Source organism: Salvia splendens, chromosome 13 (assembly GCF_004379255.2).
Source record: "Salvia splendens isolate huo1 chromosome 13, SspV2, whole genome shotgun sequence".
Taxonomy (NCBI): Eukaryota; Viridiplantae; Streptophyta; class Magnoliopsida; order Lamiales; family Lamiaceae; genus Salvia; species Salvia splendens.
Genome location: NC_056044.1, coordinates 3,573,822 through 3,597,051, shown reverse-complemented (window position 1 = coordinate 3,597,051; position 23,230 = coordinate 3,573,822). Strand labels below are relative to the sequence as shown.

Below are 23,230 nucleotides of genomic sequence, written 5' to 3'. Positions count from 1 at the left end.
GTAACTTTCAAAAAGTTGGGTTTTCCCACGAACTTTGAAATTGACAAATAATATCACGAACTTTACCTTGGGGTTGTTATTTTTCACCGGTGAAAAAATTCTAGCAAATAATATCATGATACAAATTTTTTTCCATAATTTCTCGACAACACCTTCGAGAGTTTCAAGATTTTCAATATTTGAGAATAGTTTTTCTTGAAGCACACCCTTCAAATTTGTTCTTCAATCTATTAATATAGATGCAACTTTTTCACCTGTGGGAAATAACAACCCTAGGGTAAAGTTCATGATATTATTTGTCAATTTCAAAGTTTGCTGGAAAAATCAATTTTTTGCAAGTTCCGTGATATTAAGTGTCAATATCCCAATAGTTATTATACAATTTGAATAATATATCAGTGACAGAGTTAGGTGGAGTCGGTCGAACACCGGCTCCGGAGTGCTGTCGGAAAATGCCTTCGTCGGCGTCAGCCCTATCTGTAGTGTGGCCTTCATGCAACTTTGAATTGGGTATTGGGCTTTTTAATGGGCCTAACGCTCTTCCCTCTCTTTTTGACGGTCCATATTTCTTAATTACTCATGGCAGCCCAACTATCTTTCTATTAATGCATTTATCAGCTAAAAATTGACCCAATAAATTGATTATATTTTGGGATTTAACTATTTAGAAGGAAATTGATTTTTCGATCCCCACAAAAACCTCGAGCACCACTATATTATTAGTACTAGAATGTTTAGAGGGGATTGTATCGAGACTGTTTCATGTACCTATAGGCTATATCACAAAAATAATACTATAAAGTAATTAAATATTACGATGTAAATCAAATATCAATTATATAGATATGTTGACTGTCCAACTATCTACTTTAAAAAACAAAATGAATTTAATTAATTATTTAAACTCAAGCAATTGAAAAGAAACTACCAAGTCAAGCAAGTGGAAGAAATCTATCTATATATTGATTAGTCAATTCAAATTTTAACCCCTTTACTCTGCCTAACCCTTTTATATCATTTTTGAAAGTTTGTTCAACAACTCATCAACCCTAACTTCGAGTTTGGAAACCACCTCTATCTAATTCAATTTGGAATTTTAGATTCTACAAAATTATTTAGTAACTTGAAAAGAACAACTATCTAATTGTAAATGAAACTCCCAGTGGATTTCTTAAACATTTATTTAACGTTTGAAATAGTAATGGTTGCTATAATAAATTATCACAATTATAAATTGGTGGTGGAATTGCCACCAATATGGACCCTTTCATTGTTGCCAATTGAAGTTTGGAACTTTCTGTATGGCTGTATTCTTTGTTCTTCATTTTTTTACGAAAAAAGTAAGCAATATGGAACTACATTTAATTTATAAATGTTACACACGTTTTTATAGTAATGTATCCATCCTTTGACCATTTTAAGCAAGTTTCCATAAAAATAATGAAGTTTGATCAAATTCTAATTCGTTTCATAACTTTAAAAGTTAATCGACAAATTTATAAAATTTGGATATATTCTTGGCGAGGGTTAGGGCGAACGACAAGCGCGAATTCGGACCAAGTTATATGGAAAGATAACTGAACCGGTTGGATCAGTTAGCAAATGTCGTTGCCACTTGATCAAGTTGATCTCGCTTTCGCTCGTTTACCCACCAAAGTAATTTATAACTTCTAATTTTGCACTACTTTAACAGTAAAGCGGCAAGTTCGGGGTCGATCCCACATAGAAGTTGGTGCATCTGGTGTGTGAATAGTGAATAGGGGGTTGGCTGCTGCCACGCTTTAACTTGGGAGTTTTTAACTACTGATTTTACTCTAGACAGAATTAAACTGGCTAATTTGAACAAGGTAAATTTAACTACTGGATCAAGTGCATCATAACGAAACTGAAGCTAAAGCAGTAAAAGCGAGGATGAAAACGAAAACAACTTCGATTAAACTAGAACAGTACAGCGCGAATTTTAAACTAAGCTAACACTCTGGAAATTACGAAAGGAAGTAAAACCGAGAAGAGCCTCGGCGGGGAACTTAAGACTTTGCTGACATATAACAAGTATTCTGCAGCGCTTCTTCAGTCGCTCTTTTCTAACTAAACATTACTTTATCTAAACTAAGCTAAGCTATTCTAGAAAACTGAACTAAGCTAGAGAACTAAACTAAACTAGGCGGAAAGTAAAGGATCCGATCTCCTTCATGTGGTGGCACATTCTCTATTTGTAGGCTCAGCACGACCTCCACCTGGATAACGATTTTGGCAGGGAATATTCGCTCATGCTGAGAGTGAGCGACTCATTGATTGCTACGTGCTCTTCTTCTAGAACGACGACGCTTTTCAGTAACAAATTCGTGACTCAGCTCCGTCCTTGCGTCTAATATATCAGTACGTGTCCCCTTCTAGAACGTTGTCCTTGATAACAGAATGCTTCGCACCATCCAGCTCATAGCCTCGCGTGTCCTTCTTCTGACATCCAGTGGTCCCCTCCTTAACTGCTTGATTACTCCCCTTGATCAACTTCCCCCGAAATCTGGTCTTTTTCGCCTATTGTACTCGCTTGATCAGTTTGACCTTGTTGTTTTGGTCAAGCGGCATTCCTGCACATTTAACACTTGCTTTGTGCGATAAACCGATCAAATAGAGTACATTTTACCCTTAAACCGATGCATGAAATGAGCCATATAAATTCTCAATGATCACGTAGCAAAAACATCGAATGCATATGTTGTTGAAACTTTTCATCCTAATGATATTATTTTATTCATTAATAGACAATGTCGTATACGGCAAGTAGGTGATCGGATTTTTCATCATGAATATGCCTGAACAAATTCAACTTTCATGGTTTACTTTTTTGAATGATTTCTAAAATTGCACCACGAAATAGAAGTTGACCAAAATTTTTTTCCAATAATTGTTCCTTTTTTGAAAAAAAAAACTGTATAATTATGCAGACGAATTGAAGTAGATGCATTAATAATGAAAACATTCACTGCATGATAGATAATCATATCTATATAGATATAGCTATTAGATTTGAAGGAGTTCTAACATTAGAAACACAAGCAGACAGATTATCCAACTATAGTTATTCACAAAAATAGGATACTTTACCAACCAATCATAGCTACAAAATTTACATTTTCTCAAAAACATTTTAACCAAAAATATCATAATTTTTTAGAAATAATCATTTAAATACGCATAGAAAAATTGGACCAAATTGAAAGCAAATTAGAGAGAAGACTTTGAAATCCAAAGCAAAGCATCCGTGAATTCTCTCTCTCTCTCTCTCTCTCTCTCATTATACACTGCTCTTCTCAGTGGATAACGAGAAAGGTTTTAGAGAGAAAATCATGAGGGATTCGGGTCAGGATCTGTTTGACCCGACCGCCGTCATGGACTCCGCCTACACCTCCTCCCCCAGCGCCAGCCGCGACCCTGATTTCGGATTCGCCTTCAACGACAGCAACTTCTCCGACCGAGTTCTCCGAATCGAGATTCTCGCCGATTCCGCCGAGGACGACGGCTGCAAAACCCTAGCTGATTGGGCGCTGCGCAAGAGCAAACGCCGCCGAGGCGATGCGACCAAGAAGGAAAGTGGTGAGCTGCTTTAGTCAACTTAGCTCTGTTATTGTTGTTGGTGAAATCGTGTTGTTTGCTTGGTTATTCGAATAAAAATGAAATTAAAATTCATGAGATGTAATTTGACTTGTTTTGAATTTGGTGTAGCTCGAGAAATGAAATATAGCTTAGCATCTGTAAATTGAAGTTTGCACTAGGGTTGCTGGAGGTGGATGGATCATTTAAATGTTGACTAATTCTTATGTTGTGGAGGAATCTAATGATGCTGAACAAAAATAGCTCTGGTCTTTGCAGCTGCTGTGTCTTATGTGGTATTGGAGATTTGCTTTCTTTAGCATGTTTTTTTAGAAATTAAATTTGTACAGAGTGCGCTCCTATAGTTAGATGAGTTGAGTATGTTTTTTTAGAAATTAAATTAGCATGTTTTTTTTAGAAATTAAATTTGTAGATAGTGCGAAATGCTACTCTAGAGAGTTGAGTATCTAACTATCGAGCTGCCCTTTCAGCTAGGAAAAATGGAATTAATTGGTAACTTGGTGTTGAGTATTTATCCTATTATGAATGATCTATGTAAATGCTTCTATTGTAACTAACACGTCTTCTCTGTAAGTCAATTAGTGACGCACGTTACTTTCTTGCTACCCTTTGTGCACATGTATATGGTTTATACTCATTCTTATAATGGCATGGGTTGTGCTCACCTTAATCAGACATGTACCACTCGTTTGCAGCTTTGGATATCAACAATTGCCCGGAAGAGCAGATTTTAGACTGCCAGCCAGAAGCTGAAGATGTCGCGGGTGACGAGAATCATGACGAGGAAGAGATTCCAATGATAGAAGATCATCTATCAGGTATTTAACTGAAATTAATTTCTACATTGCTTACACTTTGTCATATAATCATGATTTGGACTTTCAGTTGATCATCATAATACGACACAGTAATTAATTATTTCAACATTCTAGGACATTTATATGATTAGCCTTAAGTTTGAATGGAGAATGTGAGTTATTACAGCAGAAAAGTACCTACGGGAAATGTTCTTCGGCAAATAGATCTATAGCAAGTTTATGTATAGGTGCATTCAGTGTAGCCAATTTGGTGAAATTGAGTGAAATTAATTGCCTCCATGATTATGCATATTGCTTAACGAATGAAACCCTGTGAACAATTTGTTAATTTGCAACATAAACTACAAGATTGACTTGTCACAGATTGACTTAGCTGAACTTGTGTCTCTATTTGCCTTAAATTTAGGAATCTCTTCCCTTATTGTTATCCTATTAAACTTGTGACTCATCTTCATTTGTATGGCAGAGATTTACTTTCGTCATACATCATATTTTCTTTAAGGAAGTACATGGAAATGCACATATGTTTCCATGAAGTTGCTTACTTCTTGAATATCAACTACTGATAGAGAATTAATGGTCTATTTTATTCCTTCTGCTCTGAGTTGGTGCTTATATTTGGTATGTTACCGTTGCAGGGGATGAAGCTGTTCATAGTGATGATTCAAATTGGTCTGAAGATGGTTCAAAAGTAATTAGAGTGAAAACTTTGCATATTAGCTCTCCCATCTTAGCAGCCAAGAGTCCATTTTTCTATAAGGTACTCATAGATTTAGTTTCTAATATTTGCTTTCCTTTATAAGAATTAATGTACACATTTCTTATTCTACTCTTCATTTTGTAGTTGTTCTCGAATGGTATGATGGAATCAGAACAGAGACATGTCACCCTAAGAATTAATGCCTCAGGTACGTGATCTAGTGCATTATGCAAAAACATATAGCTACTTCTTGTGCATAACTATTGCTTGCAAGTTTGGTTCCAGAAATGCTTTTTCAATATCTTTATTCAGTTCAAGATGATACTTGGGACCCTCAGTTTTTGACTGAGCATTTTCATCCAGTTATTTTTTAGTTTTTCCAGATATTGTTACTGATTTATGTTAGCTGCTCTCTTGCATTTAGTAAGGGAGCTTATCCAGGTCATTATTTGCATTTATTGCTCAATTGCATTGCGTAAGTGACATATTTTTTTCATTGTAACAGAAGAAGCTGCACTTATGGAACTCCTAAACTTTATGTATAGCAACAAGTTAAGCACCAATACAGCTCCTGCTTTATTAGACGTGCTAATGGCTGCTGATAAGTTTGAGGTTGCTTCATGTATGAGACATTGTAGTCGTTCACTGAGAACATTGCCCATGACTCCAGAGTCTGCGTTACTGTATCTGGATCTTCCTTCTAGCGTCCTTATGGCTGATGCAGTTCAACCACTGACTGATGCAGCAAAACAATTCTTAGCTGCACGCTACAAAGATATATCAAAGTAAGTTCTCCCCCCCCCCCATCTCCCTTTGTTAATCATCATTTGACTTTCTGTTGGCTATATTAAATTATTAATTACTCTGCCCCTGCTGGACATTCACTTGTGTTTTTTTTATACCGAGAGCAGGTTCCAAGATGAGGTTATGAATTTGCCTCTTGCTGGAATCGAAGCAATCCTGTCAAGCGATGATCTGCAGGTGGCTTCAGAGGATGCAGTTTACGACTTTGCACTAAAGTGGACCAGGACTCACTATCAAAAGCTGGAGGAGCGGCGTGATATCCTCTGCACCCGGTTGGGTCGCTTTATCCGTTTCCCTTACATGAATTCCCGAAAGCTTAGGAAAGTTCTGACCTGCAATGACTTCGATCAAGATTTTGCTACTAAAGTTGTGCTTGATGCCCTCTTTTTCAAGGCAGAGGCCCCACATCGTCAGAGAATGCATGCCATAGAGGAGTCATCATCCTCTAGCCGTCGGTTTGTGGAGCGATCATACAAATACAGGCCGGTCAAGGTTGTAGGGTTTGAAGTCCCACGCCAACAGTGCGTAGTCTACTTAGATCTAAAGCGGGAAGAGTGCGCTGGTCTGTTCCCATCAGGGCGGGTGTATTCTCAAGCGTTCCACTTGGGCGGGCAAGGCTTCTTCCTATCCGCGCATTGCAACATGGATCAAGGGAGCTCGTTTCACTGCTTCGGCCTGTTCCTAGGGATGCAAGAAAAGGGCTCCGTCTCATTCGCAGTTGATTATGAATTCGCTGCCAGATCCAAACCCACAGAAGAATACATCAGCAAATACAAGGGCAATTACACATTCACCGGTGGCAAGGCAGTTGGATATCGCAACCTGTTCAGCATTCCGTGGACTTCATTCATGGCCGACGACAGTCTCTATTTCATCAATGACATGCTCCATCTCCGAGCCGAGCTCACCATCAAACGCGACGTCGCCTCGTCGTAGAGAAGGGGGGAAAGAGAGAGAGCTCTTGAAATCCCTTTCCCTTTAGCTCCAAGTGAGATGATATATAATCAAGTAAAATGTTGCAATTACTTTGAAGAGTCAGGCTGTATACTTTTGTGTGATATACAGAGAGATGATGTTGTTGTGATGCTGAATGCTGTAAATAGGGTTGTTTGTTTCTGACAGGCCTTACCCTTTTTGAAGAGCTCTAATTTGCTTCAATAGATTTGGGTGAAATTATGTATCAAGTGAGAGCTGAAATTTGGGTTTATATATTTACCTGAATCTTTATATTTACCGTAATATATATTTTTAACATGTATTGTTTCTTAATTCATTTAAGACAAGCATTCGCAAGCCAGACTTTAATATTTTGCTGCGAATAATGTTATACTTTATTTTTTTTATTGATTTTTAAATTTGCAAGATGGACAAAAACTCGATCAAAATTCACAGTTCTTTTTAAGAGAAAAAAGAAAATATTCCTTAAATTACAAGGTGGGGAGAAATCGATTAAAATTAGTATAATTATCTCTAAAAGAATTTTATATTCACAATCTTAATCGATTTAGTAAACCGGATTTTAATATGGTAATTACACCATTCATATAAAATATTTTATTACTGTTTGATATTGGCACAAAAAAATTATTATTTGCATAAATAAGTACTAAATAAAAGTTTATTCGCAAATTATTTAATACATTTTGTTACATATGTTTGGATGCCATTAACTTTTCACCTATAGTATATAGAAAGTACGAAATAGCAATAAAACTTTTTGTACCGAAATAGAATTATGATAAAACTTTTTGTGAAACTAATATTGATTCAATATTGAAATATTTTGTATCTCATATTGGAAAAAACTTATTTACGCAAACATCCATCTTTTTGTTCCAATATGAAACTATAATAAAATATTTTATAAATAGTGTAATTACCCGATTTTATACTTATTCAATCATGCCATTAATTTAAGACATATTTGTGTTATATTACATGATCCCAAATTCCCAATATTTGGTTATACATAATTGCAAATTTATTTCATAATTTCGTAATTAATTTTTAAAATTGCGAGATAAATAAGAAATCGATCATGATTAACAGTATCGGGCCGAGAAGCCCAACGATAAAAAGGCAAAATCTCTCTGAATATTTTTGCAAAAGAAAGAAGCAAAGAAAGGTGGCAGCCGTCCGATTTAGGTTTTCCAGCGATGCCGAAGAACAAGGGAAAGGGAGGGAAGAATCGGAAGAGGGGAAAGAACGAGGCTGATGATGAGAAGAGAGAGCTCGTCTTCAAGGAAGATGGCCAGGAATACGCCCAGGTCATGCGCATGCTCGGGAACGGCCGCTGCGAGGCTACCTGTATCGACGGCGTCAAGCGCCTCTGCCATATCCGCGGAAAGATGCACAAGAAGGTCTGGATTGGCGCCGGTGACATCATCCTCGTCAGCCTCCGCGACTATCAGGTTAATTCATGGAGTATTTTGTTTCCGATTGGTGGTTTAGGTTTGTTCCTGTTCTGAATTGGGGAATTTTGAACATGGCGTGTTTGTTTGTTTGATTGTTAGTAGTTTTGTGGTTTTTATGGAATAAGTAGTGATGAAGATAGATACACATGAAGCTGCAAAATGACCTCATTGTATTATCTGGTTTGTTTGTGAAAGACATCCTTGTTGATTTGGGGATTTTGCTAATCCTTTTTATTGAGAATTTGTTTTGGACATTTTTGTTTAGTATACCAAAGCTTTCATCTTTCAATTGGTTATAGATTTAAATTACTCTGTTTGCATCTCTAATTTTTATGTTGCAATGATGGTCATAATCATGCCTCATTCTTCAAATTGGAATATAACAAGAACTGATATATATTCAATGTTCATCTAATCATATGTTTGTGTTTGTGGTGATGGATCATCAGAGGGCAATGATCTAATCATATATATATATATATTTAGATTTGCGTTGGTGATGAATGGACGGTGTTTTGCAACAGGATGACAAGGCTGATGTTATCCTGAAATACATGCCTGATGAAGCCAGGCTGCTGAAGGCGTATGGGGAGCTGCCGGAGAACACCAGGCTGAACGAGGGCATCGCTGGTGGGCTGGACGAGGAAGAAGATGGCCCTGGTGACGATTACATTGAATTCGAGGACGAAGACCTTGACAAACTCTAGAGTCTCCACCTCTTGTTGTAAGGGCCATTTCTTGCAACACATTGATTGCCTCTTGTATTCTTGATGTGGTTTTTCCATCTCTTCATGTCTACTGTTTTTGAGTAATATGGTGAAAGCTTTATTTGGTCCAAGTTGCAGGATGCAATTTTTATGTACTTTGTTGAAATTATTTGAACCAATATATATACACTTGATTTGTTTGACATTTTGTGAACCATCTTAAACTTTAGGCTTACCAATATTGATGAATTTCTGGTTCCATTTTAACAATCTTTCACCATTTGTAATTTTTTATAAATAGAGATCTTGCAAGGAAAATGCATGCAGTTTCGATTGTAAATAATTCAAAAATTATTACTCCGTAGTTTTCTTTTTGTAACTGATGAATCGTGTGGGTCCCTGCAATTCCAAGTCCAATTTTAAAAAAATTAATGGAATGGTCTGATTTTATCTTCATTTTCGATGGTAGAGATTTTCTAGAATTTTATGCACTCCTTTCACTTATAAACACCCCAATTATTAACAACTCCATTTCCCACTCTCTTCAAATCATTGAGTGTCTTGGAAAAATACACCCAAATTATTTATTAACTCCATTTCTCACTCTTCCAATTATTGAGCATGTGAAAATACACCACAATTTAAAGAATTATAAAATGAAAAAGCTAGTGAAGTGTAATTCTACTTTTATACTCCGTGTATAATTATATATTAATTATGTAGTAATTATATAGTAATAAAATATTAGTAGTATGAGTTAATAATATATATAATCTATTTATTATTATAGTAAAAATGAAATAAGAGTTTTATTAATAATGTATTAAAATAATAAAATGAAACTCATAATTATTTTTCCTTTCTTCATTTAACATATTCAATAACAATTCACGCATTATAATTTATAAATAATTTCATTTTTTACACGATAATAAAGATATAGTGGATTAACATTTAATGCTAACAATTTAGATATTTCCACCGACAAACATGCGAACATATCATATATTTAAAAGGAGGTGACAACATCTTTCCAAATGTAAACGTAGAGTAAATTATTTCCCTATTATTGATAACAAAAAAAACAAAAAAAGAAAGCTGTACATAAAATCATGAACAAAAGCTTAAATTAGACGGCACACGAATGTGGACACATATCATATCACAATTCAGTTTCATTTCATTTTGCTTTCTCATAACCTTGTTGAGATTTATGGTTTTTTCTATAGCTATAGTATTATACTATAACACATGAAATCAATATCATGAAACCTTCAATTCACAATCATGCAAATGACCAATGATGATAGCATCAATCTTGATGGGGTGCAATTGCAAAAGGGATTGCCTCATCGCTCTCATCATGTTGAATTCATGGCTATGGCACCTTGTCGATGGATCATCATCAAATAGGGATTCTCTAGATTCATTCCTCTACGACTACGCCTTCAAGAATATCAAGAAACTCCGGTCGGGGGAGGTGTACTCAGTCCCCCCTCCGGCCAACTTCTCCGGCATGGAGCTGGCTGTGGCCCGAGTCCGCACAAGCAGCCTATGGCGCAAAGGGCTCAGCCACGGACCCTTATCAATCCCACCAAAGACATTGCCATGGCCATTCACTAAGAGAGTTAATGTAGTGTATCAAAATCTTGACAATTGGTCTTCGCTTTACTACAATGTGCCCCACCACACATTTCTTGCACCAGTTTTAGGGTTTCTACCTTATGATTCTAGTGGGAATGGGGCCATTGAGATTAGGGCTTTAGGTGATGAGCACTTGGTGCTGGATTTCAAGAGGTATGAACACGTTGGTGAGGCCGCGAAGTGTGTTAGGTTCGATAGGAATGGGACGTTGGAGATGAGCAACATGACGAGGGAGGGGTGGTGCGTGGTGAGGGGGCGGGGCAACTTCTCCCTCGCCGTGCCTAATGACGGGAAGAGGGTTTGGGAATGGTGGAAGATGGGGGTGGTTTTGGGGGGTTTTGGGGTGATTTTGGTGGTTTTAGGGTTTTTGGTGTGGAAGAAGATGAGGAGGAGGAAGATGAAGGGAATGGAGGAAGAATCAGAGAGGAGTGAAGGGTTGGAGTGTGTTTGGAATGGGAGAAGTAGAATGCCTTTTGCTTCAGCTATTAGAACACAGCCAGTTCTTGAAAATAGTTATCTTCCTTGATTCTATTTATCAATCTTGTTGATGAAAAATTTGTGTTCATACAAAATGTGATGGTGTTTGTCTTGAATGATCATGTATCTTATGTTAATGTTTCATGTATAGTTGTTTTACAACTTGTCCCTTGGCTTTTGGAAATGTCCATGTTCATTAATTATACTATTCTTGTATGCTAGTATATTACTCCCTCCGTTTCAGGGTAGTTGAGTCATTTCATTTTCTACACTCGTTTTGGAAAAAATGATAATAAATAGTTAAAGTGGAGAGTGAGTAAATTAAGAAAGAGAATAATGTAGAGAAGAGTCTTATCTAAGTTATTCTCTTTCTTACTTTACTTTTTCTCTACTTTAACTATTTATTATCATTTTTCGAAAACAAGTGCTCAAAATGAAACGACTCAACTACCGCGGAACGGAGGGAGTACTAAGTACATTCTAAGTAAGTTTTGTTGGTGCAAATGTTTTGGACATTGTATTTTCTGATTTGGGAAGTTTAAGGCTTAGAGTTGTGTGGACAAAGTGAAGCCGTCAGAGACGAAAATATGTGTATGTTTTGTCTTGTTACATGCGAGTATCAATTGCATGATATAAATGGTTGTTAGCCCCTTGATTGATGGCAATGATAAAGGTTGAAAAATGAGGAATTTATAACCTACAGACAAGATTGGCCATAGCTTTTCTTTGTGTAAAAAGATGATGTTGTAATCAATCCATACAGGGACAAAATTCATTGATTGATTTTTTGTGTAGTAATCAAACATTTGATTAAAACAGTGAAATATGATAGTGTAATCTTCAACAATAGTTGTTACTTCAGAAAGCTGGAGCTTGATCCAAAGTTTTTTCTCTTTAAGATTGTCACAGAAACCATTAATGATGCAAACAATGTCTAAAATGCCTTTTGGGGACTCCATTTAGATGTTTTAACCAATAATTTTTAAAAGTTGTACACTAAATAAAGTTTTTTTACTTATTATAATGAATATTTTGTGACACATACATTTATTTTTAATTAGTGTAGTGTTTCATGAATTAGATCTGTTAATGATCATCCTCAATCTTGATTCTTAGTAATCACAATTGGTTGGATGTCATGATTACTTACCAATTAACCTAAAAAGCAGTTATAAAATTACAAAACATAATGTTACACAAAAGTTTGGCCTTGGTTATTTCAAGTTTCAACACCAATTTGAGCCTAATACCATTTTATCTACCCAACTCCGTTAGGACCACAGTCCACTGTCGATTGTGTGTTTTTCCTCCTTTAGGTTAATAATGTTGACTTTCACCTAATATGGTCGTGTTCGGTTTGATGGCTTAGATACAATTAAATCTAATAAATATTATTTGATTGGATGGATAAGGATCACTACTTAATTAATTTCATGACAATATAATGCTACATATAATTAGTTTTGGCTTATGAGTTTTGGTTACGTGGCAAGATTAGTATCGAGAAATCTCAGGACAAGTTCATTTTGAGAAAACTCATTTGGATTTGGTAGGTAATGAAAGACAAATTCGGTATAAGCCCAATGACACCCAACCCGGACCGAGTTAGACCATTAGCATTGTAACCTCAAATGTCAAACAGTGATAACAAAATGTGTGCATGGATTAGAGTCAATATTTCCAAGGTTGAAAATTTACATTTTAATTGTCAAACTATTGGACTTTCCAACCAATGAAATACCAATTGGACCCATTCGATTGGGACGAAGTGTTTTACCAATTGAGTTGTGCTTTATCATTATGAAGATATATTTAATTGATATTTCGTTTAGGGCAATAGCAACGCCAAGGACGGAGGCAAGAATTTATAGGGAAGGAGACAAATTTACCTTTGAAGAAAATTTAAGAATTTGAGGAGCATTTAGTGAAAAATTAAAAGAAATAAATTTTATAAATGATAGTAATATATATATATGGAGAAGAAAATTTTGAGGTGGGGCAAATGCCCCTCCTAATTGTTTACTAGATCCGCCCCTGAGCAATGCAACCTTCAATTCTCAGCTCAGGTAGATTCTCAGTCATTCAATACCTCCAAGTGACCAATGACCTTAGAGACTCTGATTGCTGAAAATCCACCCAAAATGAGAACTAAATCAATTGCAACTAAATACAATTGTACAATGCATAAGGTTGTAATTTCTAGGCACAAGAATGGTTTGACGTAGGCAACAAAGGAGGTTGGTAATCATGGTATCGTGATACACGAAGCCATAGGCCCCATCCTCCACCGTTGCAAATGTCAACCCATATTGAGTGGTATTTTTTCTAAAAAAATTATTCTAATATATATTTGACAAACTCATAGTTTAGGATGGTTTTAGAGGTGATTAATCTATGTGTTTGTTGAATTAAGGTGTTTATTATAGGTTTTCACCCATTTAGTCATCAATTAGATGAAGTAATGAGTTTATTGGAGTTTTGAAGTAAAAACAGGTTAAAACGGGCAAAACGGAGCGAGCGGGGTGATTCCAGAGAGTTCGCCCGGTCGGGCGTTTGAAACGCCCGCCCAGGCGTTTTGTTATTTGTGGATCGCCCGGTCGGGCGTTTTACACAGACTCTTTATTTTGCTGATTTTCACTCCGGATATAAGAGGGGACTTCACACATTTGAGTCATAACTCCCACACTACAAAATCAAGAGCTGAATAAGAGAATGAAGAGGATTTGAAGGCCAATGAGCTTCTCCTCTCAAGAGATTGAAGGAGAAGACTCCCCACCATCAATCTCACCTATAGGGAGTTCTAGTTTATCTTTCTATTATGTTTTTTTTTTCATTTCCTTTGTATTTCTTTTTGTTTGGCTTTGACCATGAGTAACTAGATTTCTTTAGGGATTTGGTGAAGTATGTATGGAATTCATGAGTTGAACCTTGATTTATGTTTATCTATCTCTTTGTGTGGTTTTGTTGGTTATTGGGCTCTTATTATCCAATTGCTTAGCTACCTATTTGATATATCTTGTTCTAATTATTGTCATTGAGAAATGCTTGATTAGATTGTTAAATAATCAACAACTCCATGCGTTTTATGTGATCGAGAGATGCATAGCTAGAGAGAGGGCTTGGGTCCGTAGACTTAGGGAGTCGGACTTGAAGTGTTGGGAGGAGACTCCGACATTAGAGTCCGATCAACGTGTTAGATGCACCCGAGAGGGGGTCTATCCAATCGTCCCGACCTTCCTAACCATGCATGAGACCCAATAGCTGAGCATAATCCCTAGGTGACACCCCGTGATCCATACCAACGGATCCATATCCCTACCTTTCCTATATTATTTGAAAACCTTTCTTTATTTGCTTTCTTTGGTTATTTGATCTTAATTGTATTTGTTACTTAGTTTATTATTGTCTTTAGATAACAAAAACCAAAAACCCCCATTCATTAGTCTAAATAGTGTTTGACATTGCATCATAGTATTCATCCCAATATTTAGTTTTCGAGGATCGATAATTTTAACTTGCCACGTGCTACATATCCCGTACACTTACGGGTGACGCTTTTGATTGCCAAATTAGCACGAGTCAATATTGAGTGTATAATTTTTTGGATAAAGGGTTTTAACCACGGGTAATTGTCAATCACCAAAATAATAATAACCATGAATATATGATGTTGTTTTCTTATTGAATTTGTGAGTGGAATGCTTTCATACGTATGAACACAATGAAGAATTTAAGATGATGGTACAAGATAATATTTTTCTTAACATGATGTCAAGTGCAATAAATTCGTAGGTAGGCACGATTAAATAATTTAAAGTAGCATGATTCTATTTAATTATTTTTACATATCACATCGGAGGGCAAGATTTTTCTACACATTACTAGCAAAAAGCAAATCAAATTCCATTAATCATCTGACTTCTTTTTCATTGCCAACCAAGTGCAAAGTCAGCGACAATATATTGGCAAATGTGGACAATGATATATTGTCCACTTTTTAAATAAATAATAATCTTTTCCATGCCAACAAGAATATAAGTATTTCCAAAGGATTGAGTGAGGCATCAACCAAGACCTCCAATCCCAAGTTAGAAATAAAAGATTTTTTTAGTGTAATATAAATGTTCAAACCAAAAAAATTAATGAGCTAGCAATACATGACCAATTCAAAGAATATACATAAACAACAACGAAATGAATGTAATATCTAAAATCGAACAAATGCAAAAAATAAGCAGAAACAAACAAGCAACACAAATCAATACATTATCTGTTAATCCTCATCCGTCTGCGAGTATTGGGTTTAATGCAACTCTAATCCAAACGAAATGTTCTATTAATGATTTTAATAATTACTAGTGTCACATATCCAAAAATAAAATTCAGACCAATATATATTAAGCACAACTACTTAATACTCAATATGTACCACTCCAATATATATTAAGCACAACTACTTAATACTCAATATGTACCACTACTGAGTCGTATTTCTTTTTGAATATAACAGTTATATTTTTTTTAACAAAATAGAATATAATATCTTATATACTTTATTCTTTTTCTTATTTTACTAGTATTTCCTACTTAATACACAAAAAATATCTTAATATTAATGGGAGAGAGTATTAATTTTTCTTATCGCAAATTTTTCTTATTTTACTAGTATTTCCTACTTAATACACAAAAAATATCTTAATATTAATGGGAGAGAGAGTATTAATTTTTCTTATCACATTTATGTATTGCATAATGCAAGAATGTGAAGGGACAGAGAAAAATTAAGTCATAGCAATCCACTAATTTGACTAGAAGTGATTGTATATCTCGATAATTATTTAGATACATGTATGTCGGCATGCGTCAGTGTTCGATCCACCTAGACTATTACATTAAATATTAATATTTGGGAATTAGTAAAGAAAAAGTGTTCAAGAGTATCTTTCAAATAGATCTATAAAAGTAGTCTAGTAGTGGATTGACTAGTGGACAATATATAGAATATTACATATCTCTGAAAATTATGTGAATTTCAACTAAGGGGCAATTATTGTAAGTGAACTTTATCTACTTATCTACTAATTAAAAGGCACTAGCCAAGAGTATCCACTATAGGGGCGGCGGCCGCCCCGCCCGGCCGATCTATAGTGGCGAGGACGTGCCAGTGCCTGATCGCCGCGCTTATAGGCGCACCGGCGGTCGGCGTGCCGGCCGCCCCGGTCAAAAAATTTTTAATTTTTTTAAATTTTTAAAAATTCTATTATAAATATCACCCCTCCACCACCCATTTTACACCCTATACCGCAACCCATGGCCCCTATACCGCAACCCATGGCCCCTATACTGCAGGATCGCGCATCCCGCAGCCCGCCCCTATACCGCAGCCCATGGCCCCTGGTCCCCACGAGGTCTTGAGGGAGAACCTAGATGTGCAGTTGATGCAACAACTGCATGATAACTGCCTCAGCTACGAGACCGCAACCGACCCGGTCATCAAGGGTATATACTGGAAACTCATAGGTCGGATCCAGCGCAGTCTAGGTTAGCCTGATGAGGATTTGGCAGGGGCGGTCGGCTGAAGCGGGGGAGACGGTAGAGAAGAGGAGGAGGAATCCGACTCCGCCACCGAGTAGACGTTGGCGACGTTTTTATTTGTATTGTTTTTAAGTGTTTGTTGTAAAATATCCCGGTTCAATAATACAACGAATATTCGGTCACAATTACCTCGTTTTCTAATTATTTACATTCTGATAATTTTTTTATTATAATTGATTTAAAATAAACAAAAATAAAATTAAATGAAAAGTGGATATAAAATTTTGGGGCTATTGGAAGTGTCCACCTTATAGCTGCGGGCAACTTTTTTTTGTGGGTGCGGACAAATAAACTGGGGCTGTGGACAAAAAAGGGGGCGGGGCTATTGGGATTGTCCGTCTACAGTGGATACTCTAAAGAACAATGTTATACTAATGGACTAGATGATGATGGTGGTCGTAATTAAAAAGTTATACTAATGATAATTGAACTTAAGAGCATCCGCAGCGGTGGCGAAAGTCGCCACCGCCGTCCGCGCCGTTGGCAAGGCGAAGGACCGCCGCCGCTGCAGCCGCGCCGCTGGCACGGCGCTGCTCGATGTATCGAGCACGTCCGTGCCAGCGGACGCACACGTGTCGCGCTCCCATTCGTCAACGGCATAGCCGTTGTGTTTAAACTTTTTTTTTTAAAAAAAAAATCGGTTTTTTATTAAAAAAAATCGATAAAAAAAAATTCACTTCCCCAAAAAAATATATCCGTTTATAACCGTTTTTTACACCTTTTTCATTTTTTTTACCCTAAAAATACACACTTTCATCTATAAATACCCCCAATTTCACCCCAAAAATTCACATCAAACTACACAACTCTCATCATCATTCTCCAATATCCATTCTCATCTCCATTCTCTCATATCCATTTTCATCTTCATTCTCTCATGCCCTACAACATCACTATGTCCGGCCAAGACGATAACCCTTCGGGCTCCCACGGTTGGAACCCCGAATGGTTCGGTTCACAACCGTTTCCTAGTCCGGAAACGGAATATTCGGCCCCTCCTCAAACCCAAGATTCGGCCGTTCCGGATTTTAATTATGTAATTTTTAATTTTAAGGAGTTTAATTATGTAATTTTTAATTTTTAGGATTTTAATTATGTATTTTTTAATTTTATTTGTAATATTTATTATGGTTTTTAAATGGATTTTAATATTATGAAAATGTTATTGTTTAATTGAATTTTATATTAATTGTGCTCGTCCTTGCGGAAGAGCACAATTGTGGGTGTTGTGCTCTTGCCAGAGAGCAGGCATGAATAGTACCGCCCGGGCCTACAATCGTGCCGCTGGCAAGAGCACGGTTGTGGATGCTCTAAACATGTTGTATGAATTATATGATGATTCTCTAAATTGTTTCTACGATGTTTCTAGGGGAAGTCCTAATATGGATATTCAATGGCATAGTAATTATTAAATGCTAATACACTTTTAATTAAATATTAAACTAATGATAATTTTCACTTATTCAGTTTTGTTATGGGGTTTCAAGGGGATGTTCTAATTAATATGGTAAATCAATGGCATAACAATTATAAAAAAACTAATGCCTTCCTTTGTTACAAAAGAAACGCTATGAAGCAAAATAAGTTTAGCAGACGAAAGCAAACACTCCATCCGAAATGACATCAGACGAATACAAGAAAATAGAAACAAAAGAAAAAAAACATATCCCAATATTATCCGTCAACCTCATCCACCAATGAGTAGTGGTCTCACAACAACTCCAAGCCGTATGAGAAATTGCAAACAACAATCACAAAACACATGACATACAAAAAAACTAAAAGGAAGAAAACGTCGTAAAGGCAAGACACACAAGCCCAAGCAACAGAAATACGCAAATGATCAAACGATCACAAATAGCAAGAAACAGAAAATCTGCAAAAGTAAGCAAATAACGCGTTTCTTGAAATATAAACTTGATTGTATTAAAATGGATACATGTACATAAATACACTCGAAACTATGTATAGTTGTTCTTGCTTTTGTCACATAAAAATTGTCGACAAGGAGTATATTCATGAGCACCCATAATGATCAAACTCTTTCTTAAACTGAAACCATCTTCAAACTATCTACTTCACATTGATTCTTTGCATCCCCATTCTCAACAACTCCATCAAAATCTGCCATGTAAAACTCGAATTTCTCGACCACGCTCCGAGGCATCGACACGAGAACCCTGACCGCGTCGGGCTCTCCGGCGACCGGAACAAACAAGCAATAGATGTCACTATACAAAGGCCCCATGTGAAGAGCCTTCCCTCCCCCAAAATCCAAATCCTCCAACCCTAATCTCGACCATTGCGAGATCACCAAACTCGATGACAAATCCGTCACCACATTCTCATCATCCAACAAATCAATCACGGATCGGACATAATCATCACTAATTACCGATTTAGCATGTTGCACTGATTTAACCCCATGGCGCACGTTAGCCGAGACGAGGTCCTTCACCTTCGCCTCGGCGCACGCTAGCACGAACCCGTTCCCATAATACCCCTGGGGCATCTCCGGCCGCACCTTGTCCCGGATGTTCATGGAGAAGAGGAGCTTCACTTGAAATGACGGTTTTAGCCCCAGCGAACGGACCCAGCTGCGCCACGTGTGGGACGCGAGGGCCTCGAAGGTGGTGCATTTCAGCGAGGGGTAGCATTGTCTTTTCAGGTGGAGGATTTGGGAGGGGGAGAATGTGACGGATGACGTCACGAGCGGTTGGGATTGGAGGAAGTTGAACACGTTGGGGCCCGCTGCGGGTTCGTTCGCTGGAGGGGTGTTTTTGGTAAATCCGGGGTGCGAGGAGGTTACTTGTGGCGGGCGGCGGGGCTCCAACACGTGGCGGGAGTGGAACGGTTGGATCGGTAAGTTCGGGGACGATGAGGATTGGTGGATGTGGGCCCAGGCGTGTAGGAACTGCGATGAGCCGATTCCGTCGCAAATGCAGTGACTTATTGCGGTGCAGAGAATCGTTCCACCGTCTCGGAGATTCGTCACCTGTTATTATTACAATATTTACTTGTCAATTAACAAGATGTTTGATTGTTCAATAGTATATTTATTTGTCTGAATAATATTCATAAAAATCAAATCTTTATCTAATTTACTAAATAAACATCCCGAACCTAAGTAGGGGTGAAATATCTATCTATTAAGAGAGAGTTTTCACCTAATACAATAGGATTCAATTTGGCGTCATAGAATAATAGAGTCGTTTGATTTTTCTTTAAATAATTTGTACCATCATATAACCGATGTGACAATATATTCCTCTGTATTCAGTGGATGAGGTAATACTGCATGCAAAAGTCTAACCGTTTTGCCATTTATTTTATACCCCATCCACAAAAAATTGTCATTTTTCACTTATAATTATAAAATCTATACAACTTACAATACACTCACATAATTAAAGTGAAACTTTTACTTTATTAGCACACCACCAACAATTTCATGGATAAAATGAAATCATACACGTGTCATTCTAGCTAATAACATAAAACGATGAAATCTTGCATGACATACATAGTAGTAGTATATTAACTAGATGTCTATAATAATATAAGAATTGGAAGTAATAAACTCTTATAAATCAACAGAAGACATATTTGAAAAGATTTGGTGATTGATTTTGATGTAAAATTGATGTAGAGAAATGTAGACCGTTGAATGAGATGGGTAGAAAAGTGAAAAGGTAAAAAGATTGTGAAATAAAAAGATGTTGGAATATATTCTTGGGGAAAAGAGGCCAAGAATGAGTGCCGAGGGAACCGACACATGTTGGATATGAGTGAAAGAGAAATTAAGCTCATTCTCTATTTTATGTCTCAATATTTCACCCAACTTAGGTAAAATACAACATTTCAATACATAGTATGTTAACTTTTCAATTCTACCCTAAAGAATTCATTTTCATGCGAATCATAGTTCTAACTACTTATAACTTTTTGGTTAATTGCCTAAATTCAGTCAAATTTTAATGACAAATATCTACAATTTTTTTTCATGCAAATATTGAGTTAACGAACACATGTAAAATTTTGATGATATTGATGAATAGTGGCGCAGATGTATAGCGACTAAACGTTCTCGTTTGAAATCTAGAAAATTAAAAAATTCCTCTCTCCACTCTCTCTAAATTACTCATCGTCTTGTTGTCTGACCAAAAACATCTCCATGTAGACTTTTTTGTATGTCACTCAACTTTAAAATTTTCAAATATATAACAATTGAAATTATTTAAAATTTCTTAATTTATCGTCTAAATTTTAAAAAGTGCCAACCATTATTTTCCTAATTTTATAGTTAATCAATCTTAAAATATTTGTAACTGTGGGTGGAAAGATATTCGTCGTTGACATGTTAGGCAAGATAAACGACAAAAGCTTACTTGATCTAAACAAGAAAGCTTTATTACCATTTCTTATTAAACATGCCAATAAAAAACATAAATAATTCAAAGAAACAAACATCGAGGTATCCTTTTCAGGGAATAATGTTGCGTGACAAATTATTGACTATTCGTGAATAGAAGATCTAAGTTGGATATACTAAAATAAAACTCCCCAACTCAACTCACGAATTTTTTTAATAGTCATTTGAATGATATGTTAGGATCAAAATCTGATAAATCCTATAGGATCAGTTTGGTTGCTATATTTACTAGGATATTTACTACTAGTATTTATCCTAATTTTACTTGTTTTGAATGCTGAGTTAAATTATTTTTTGATTCGTGTTATTTTTTGCTTCACTTTATTTTTCATTTTTAATGTGTTACATAAACTCACCATATAAGTGGATTAATCCTGAAAATCCAATAATGATAACTAACTCAAATTACCTTATTACTCCCAAAATTTACTCCTCGCATTTTGATTGATGGAGTATTTACTAGGTAAATACTAGTACAAATTAATATACTAAAACATAAAGTTAAATATTTATTTTATTTGTTTAACGTATACTAAACACCAACTCATGTAAGGTTATTCACACAAAACTGAATAATTTATTTTATTTATTAACTAATATGGCAAAATTTCAATCTTGCTACCAAAGGAGGCCTAAGTATTTATTTTTATAACGGTATTTTACGGATTGCCAAAATACGACGATTGAGAAAAACTGAAACCTAATGAATTAATATTCAGTTTTCGAATCTTATGAAATTAATTAATTTTTGATTAAGTTTCATAATTTAAATTACTATTATTCGTATACCACGAAGAAAACAAAGTTCCTCCAAATCAGCCACATTAGAGAAGACTAGTAACATGTTCACCCAATCCCAAACACCATTCAACCAGAAAAGACTGAAACCAAACCATTTTGGATTTTTGTCATAATATTTCACAAAAACAAAACAAAAAAAATGCAAATTAATACCTGAATTATGAGAGGTGGAATATCCAAGAAATCAGCACCTTCAACTCTGTACAGCAGCTTCCTCATCAAGGCCCTGTTTGGCTTCCCCACAAACTCAACAAACTCCTCACACCTCAAATCCATCTCCGCTTCCACAAACACCGCCCCTTCTCCGTTGCACTCCACCTCCAGCTTCCGATCGTCCCCGCCCACGCGCCGCCTCAGCCTGCCAGCGAGCGGGTAGAACTCGACGAGGGCCCGGGCGAGGGAGCTTCGCAGGGCTGCGGTGTGGAGAAATTTGGTGAAAAGGTAGAGATATTTGATGGAGAATCTCAGGAATTTCTGATCATCCAGATTGGAAAGGTAGAGCCTGTGATTGGGAGTGGGCCGGGCTGGGCTGATTAACACGGGCTGGGCTTTGTAGATGCAATCTGGCAGCTCTGGGGATTTAAGCATGGTGATTAGGTAGAGGATTTGTGAGGGAAGATGAAGTGATTAAAGTAGAAGCATGGAGATGAAAGTTGGTTTGTGTTGTGAAGTGTGTTGGAGATCCTATATATGTATCTAGTTGAATTAGTTAATTAATTTAAATAACTTACATCATGCATTACAATCATGATTTGGGAGAGTGGTTAGGTCATTCTCTCACATGTTGGTGGATTTCATTCAACGACGGATTTATGTGGTGTCGACCGATTCCACTGCCGCTCCATGAGTGTTGAAAAAACTTTATTGATCAGGTTTTTGGAGTTGTCGCTAATCCATGGTGTGGCAATTTTGGTCAAACTGTTCGAAATTGTGTTTATTTCTATTTTTTGTCTGTCATCCATTTTTAATAAGTACCAGTGACGAGCCTGACGGTCACATATTTTTCGAAATTGGGTTCTTATTATTGTCACTTTTGATCTTACTATAGTATTCTTTATATCGTACTACCTCTAATTTTAACTTAATAATCTTTTTGTTTTGGTTCATCCACACATGAGAGAGGTTTATATTTCACTAATAATATTTCAATCACATTTCTTTTTATTTCTCTCATACTTAAAATTCATAACGGTTACTAATAAAGAACATGAGAACACGAGACT

The 23,230-nt window shown here is 36.3% G+C and overlaps 4 protein-coding genes across 5 annotated transcripts; 3 read left to right on the top strand and 1 right to left on the bottom strand.

The window, feature by feature from the left end:
• The first annotated feature begins 3,217 nt into the window (after positions 1-3,217).
• On the top strand, positions 3,218-7,170 carry LOC121762014 (BTB/POZ domain-containing protein POB1-like). Of its 2 annotated transcripts, none has more exons than XM_042157742.1 (6): positions 3,218-3,597; positions 4,290-4,433; positions 5,072-5,193; positions 5,278-5,341; positions 5,639-5,918; positions 6,045-7,170. In XM_042157742.1, exons 1-6 carry the CDS (start codon positions 3,351-3,353, stop codon positions 6,871-6,873), a joined length of 1,686 nt encoding a protein of 561 aa, XP_042013676.1. In that variant the 5' UTR covers positions 3,218-3,350; the 3' UTR covers positions 6,874-7,170. The 2 variants fall into 2 exon arrangements, with proteins under 2 accessions (XP_042013676.1, XP_042013677.1); XM_042157743.1 differs by having other exon boundaries at positions 3,219-3,597; positions 4,311-4,433.
• An 864-nt stretch (positions 7,171-8,034) lies between these two features.
• Positions 8,035-9,263, top strand: LOC121762016 (eukaryotic translation initiation factor 1A-like). The gene is made up of 2 exons (XM_042157745.1): positions 8,035-8,348; positions 8,876-9,263. Exons 1-2 carry the CDS (start codon positions 8,094-8,096, stop codon positions 9,056-9,058), a joined length of 438 nt encoding a protein of 145 aa, XP_042013679.1. The 5' UTR covers positions 8,035-8,093; the 3' UTR covers positions 9,059-9,263.
• Positions 9,264-10,198: 935 nt separating this feature from the next.
• LOC121762015 lies at positions 10,199-11,339 on the top strand. The gene has a single exon (XM_042157744.1). The coding sequence runs from the start codon at positions 10,359-10,361 to the stop codon at positions 11,226-11,228; it is 870 nt and encodes a 289-aa protein (XP_042013678.1). The 5' UTR covers positions 10,199-10,358; the 3' UTR covers positions 11,229-11,339.
• A 7,335-nt stretch (positions 11,340-18,674) lies between these two features.
• On the bottom strand, positions 18,675-22,786 carry LOC121761360 (alcohol acyltransferase 9-like). Its single transcript, XM_042157016.1, has 2 exons — positions 22,161-22,786; positions 18,675-19,769 (listed from the first exon to the last, which is right to left on the bottom strand). Exons 1-2 carry the CDS (start codon positions 22,593-22,595, stop codon positions 18,822-18,824), a joined length of 1,383 nt encoding a protein of 460 aa, XP_042012950.1. The 5' UTR covers positions 22,596-22,786; the 3' UTR covers positions 18,675-18,821.
• Positions 22,787-23,230: the final 444 nt, after the last annotated feature.

Bases quoted from the DNA above. Each gene is read 5' to 3' on its own strand.
- LOC121762014 (XM_042157742.1), top strand. From the start codon at position 3,351: ATGAGGGATTCGGGTCAGGATCTGTTTGACCCGACCGCCGTCATGGAC. The intron at 3,598-4,289 runs GTGAGCTGCTTT...CACCTTAATCAG, and splicing joins TGCGACCAAGAAGGAAAGTG to ACATGTACCACTCGTTTGCA. The intron at 5,342-5,638 runs GTACGTGATCTA...TCATTGTAACAG, and splicing joins CCTAAGAATTAATGCCTCAG to AAGAAGCTGCACTTATGGAA.
- LOC121762016 (XM_042157745.1), top strand. From the start codon at position 8,094: ATGCCGAAGAACAAGGGAAAGGGAGGGAAGAATCGGAAGAGGGGAAAG. The intron at 8,349-8,875 runs GTTAATTCATGG...GTTTTGCAACAG, and splicing joins TCAGCCTCCGCGACTATCAG to GATGACAAGGCTGATGTTAT.
- LOC121762015 (XM_042157744.1), top strand. From the start codon at position 10,359: ATGATGATAGCATCAATCTTGATGGGGTGCAATTGCAAAAGGGATTGC.
- LOC121761360 (XM_042157016.1), bottom strand. From the start codon at position 22,595: ATGCTTAAATCCCCAGAGCTGCCAGATTGCATCTACAAAGCCCAGCCC. The intron at 19,770-22,160 runs GTATTAATTTGC...TAATAATAACAG, and splicing joins TTCCACCTCTCATAATTCAG to GTGACGAATCTCCGAGACGG.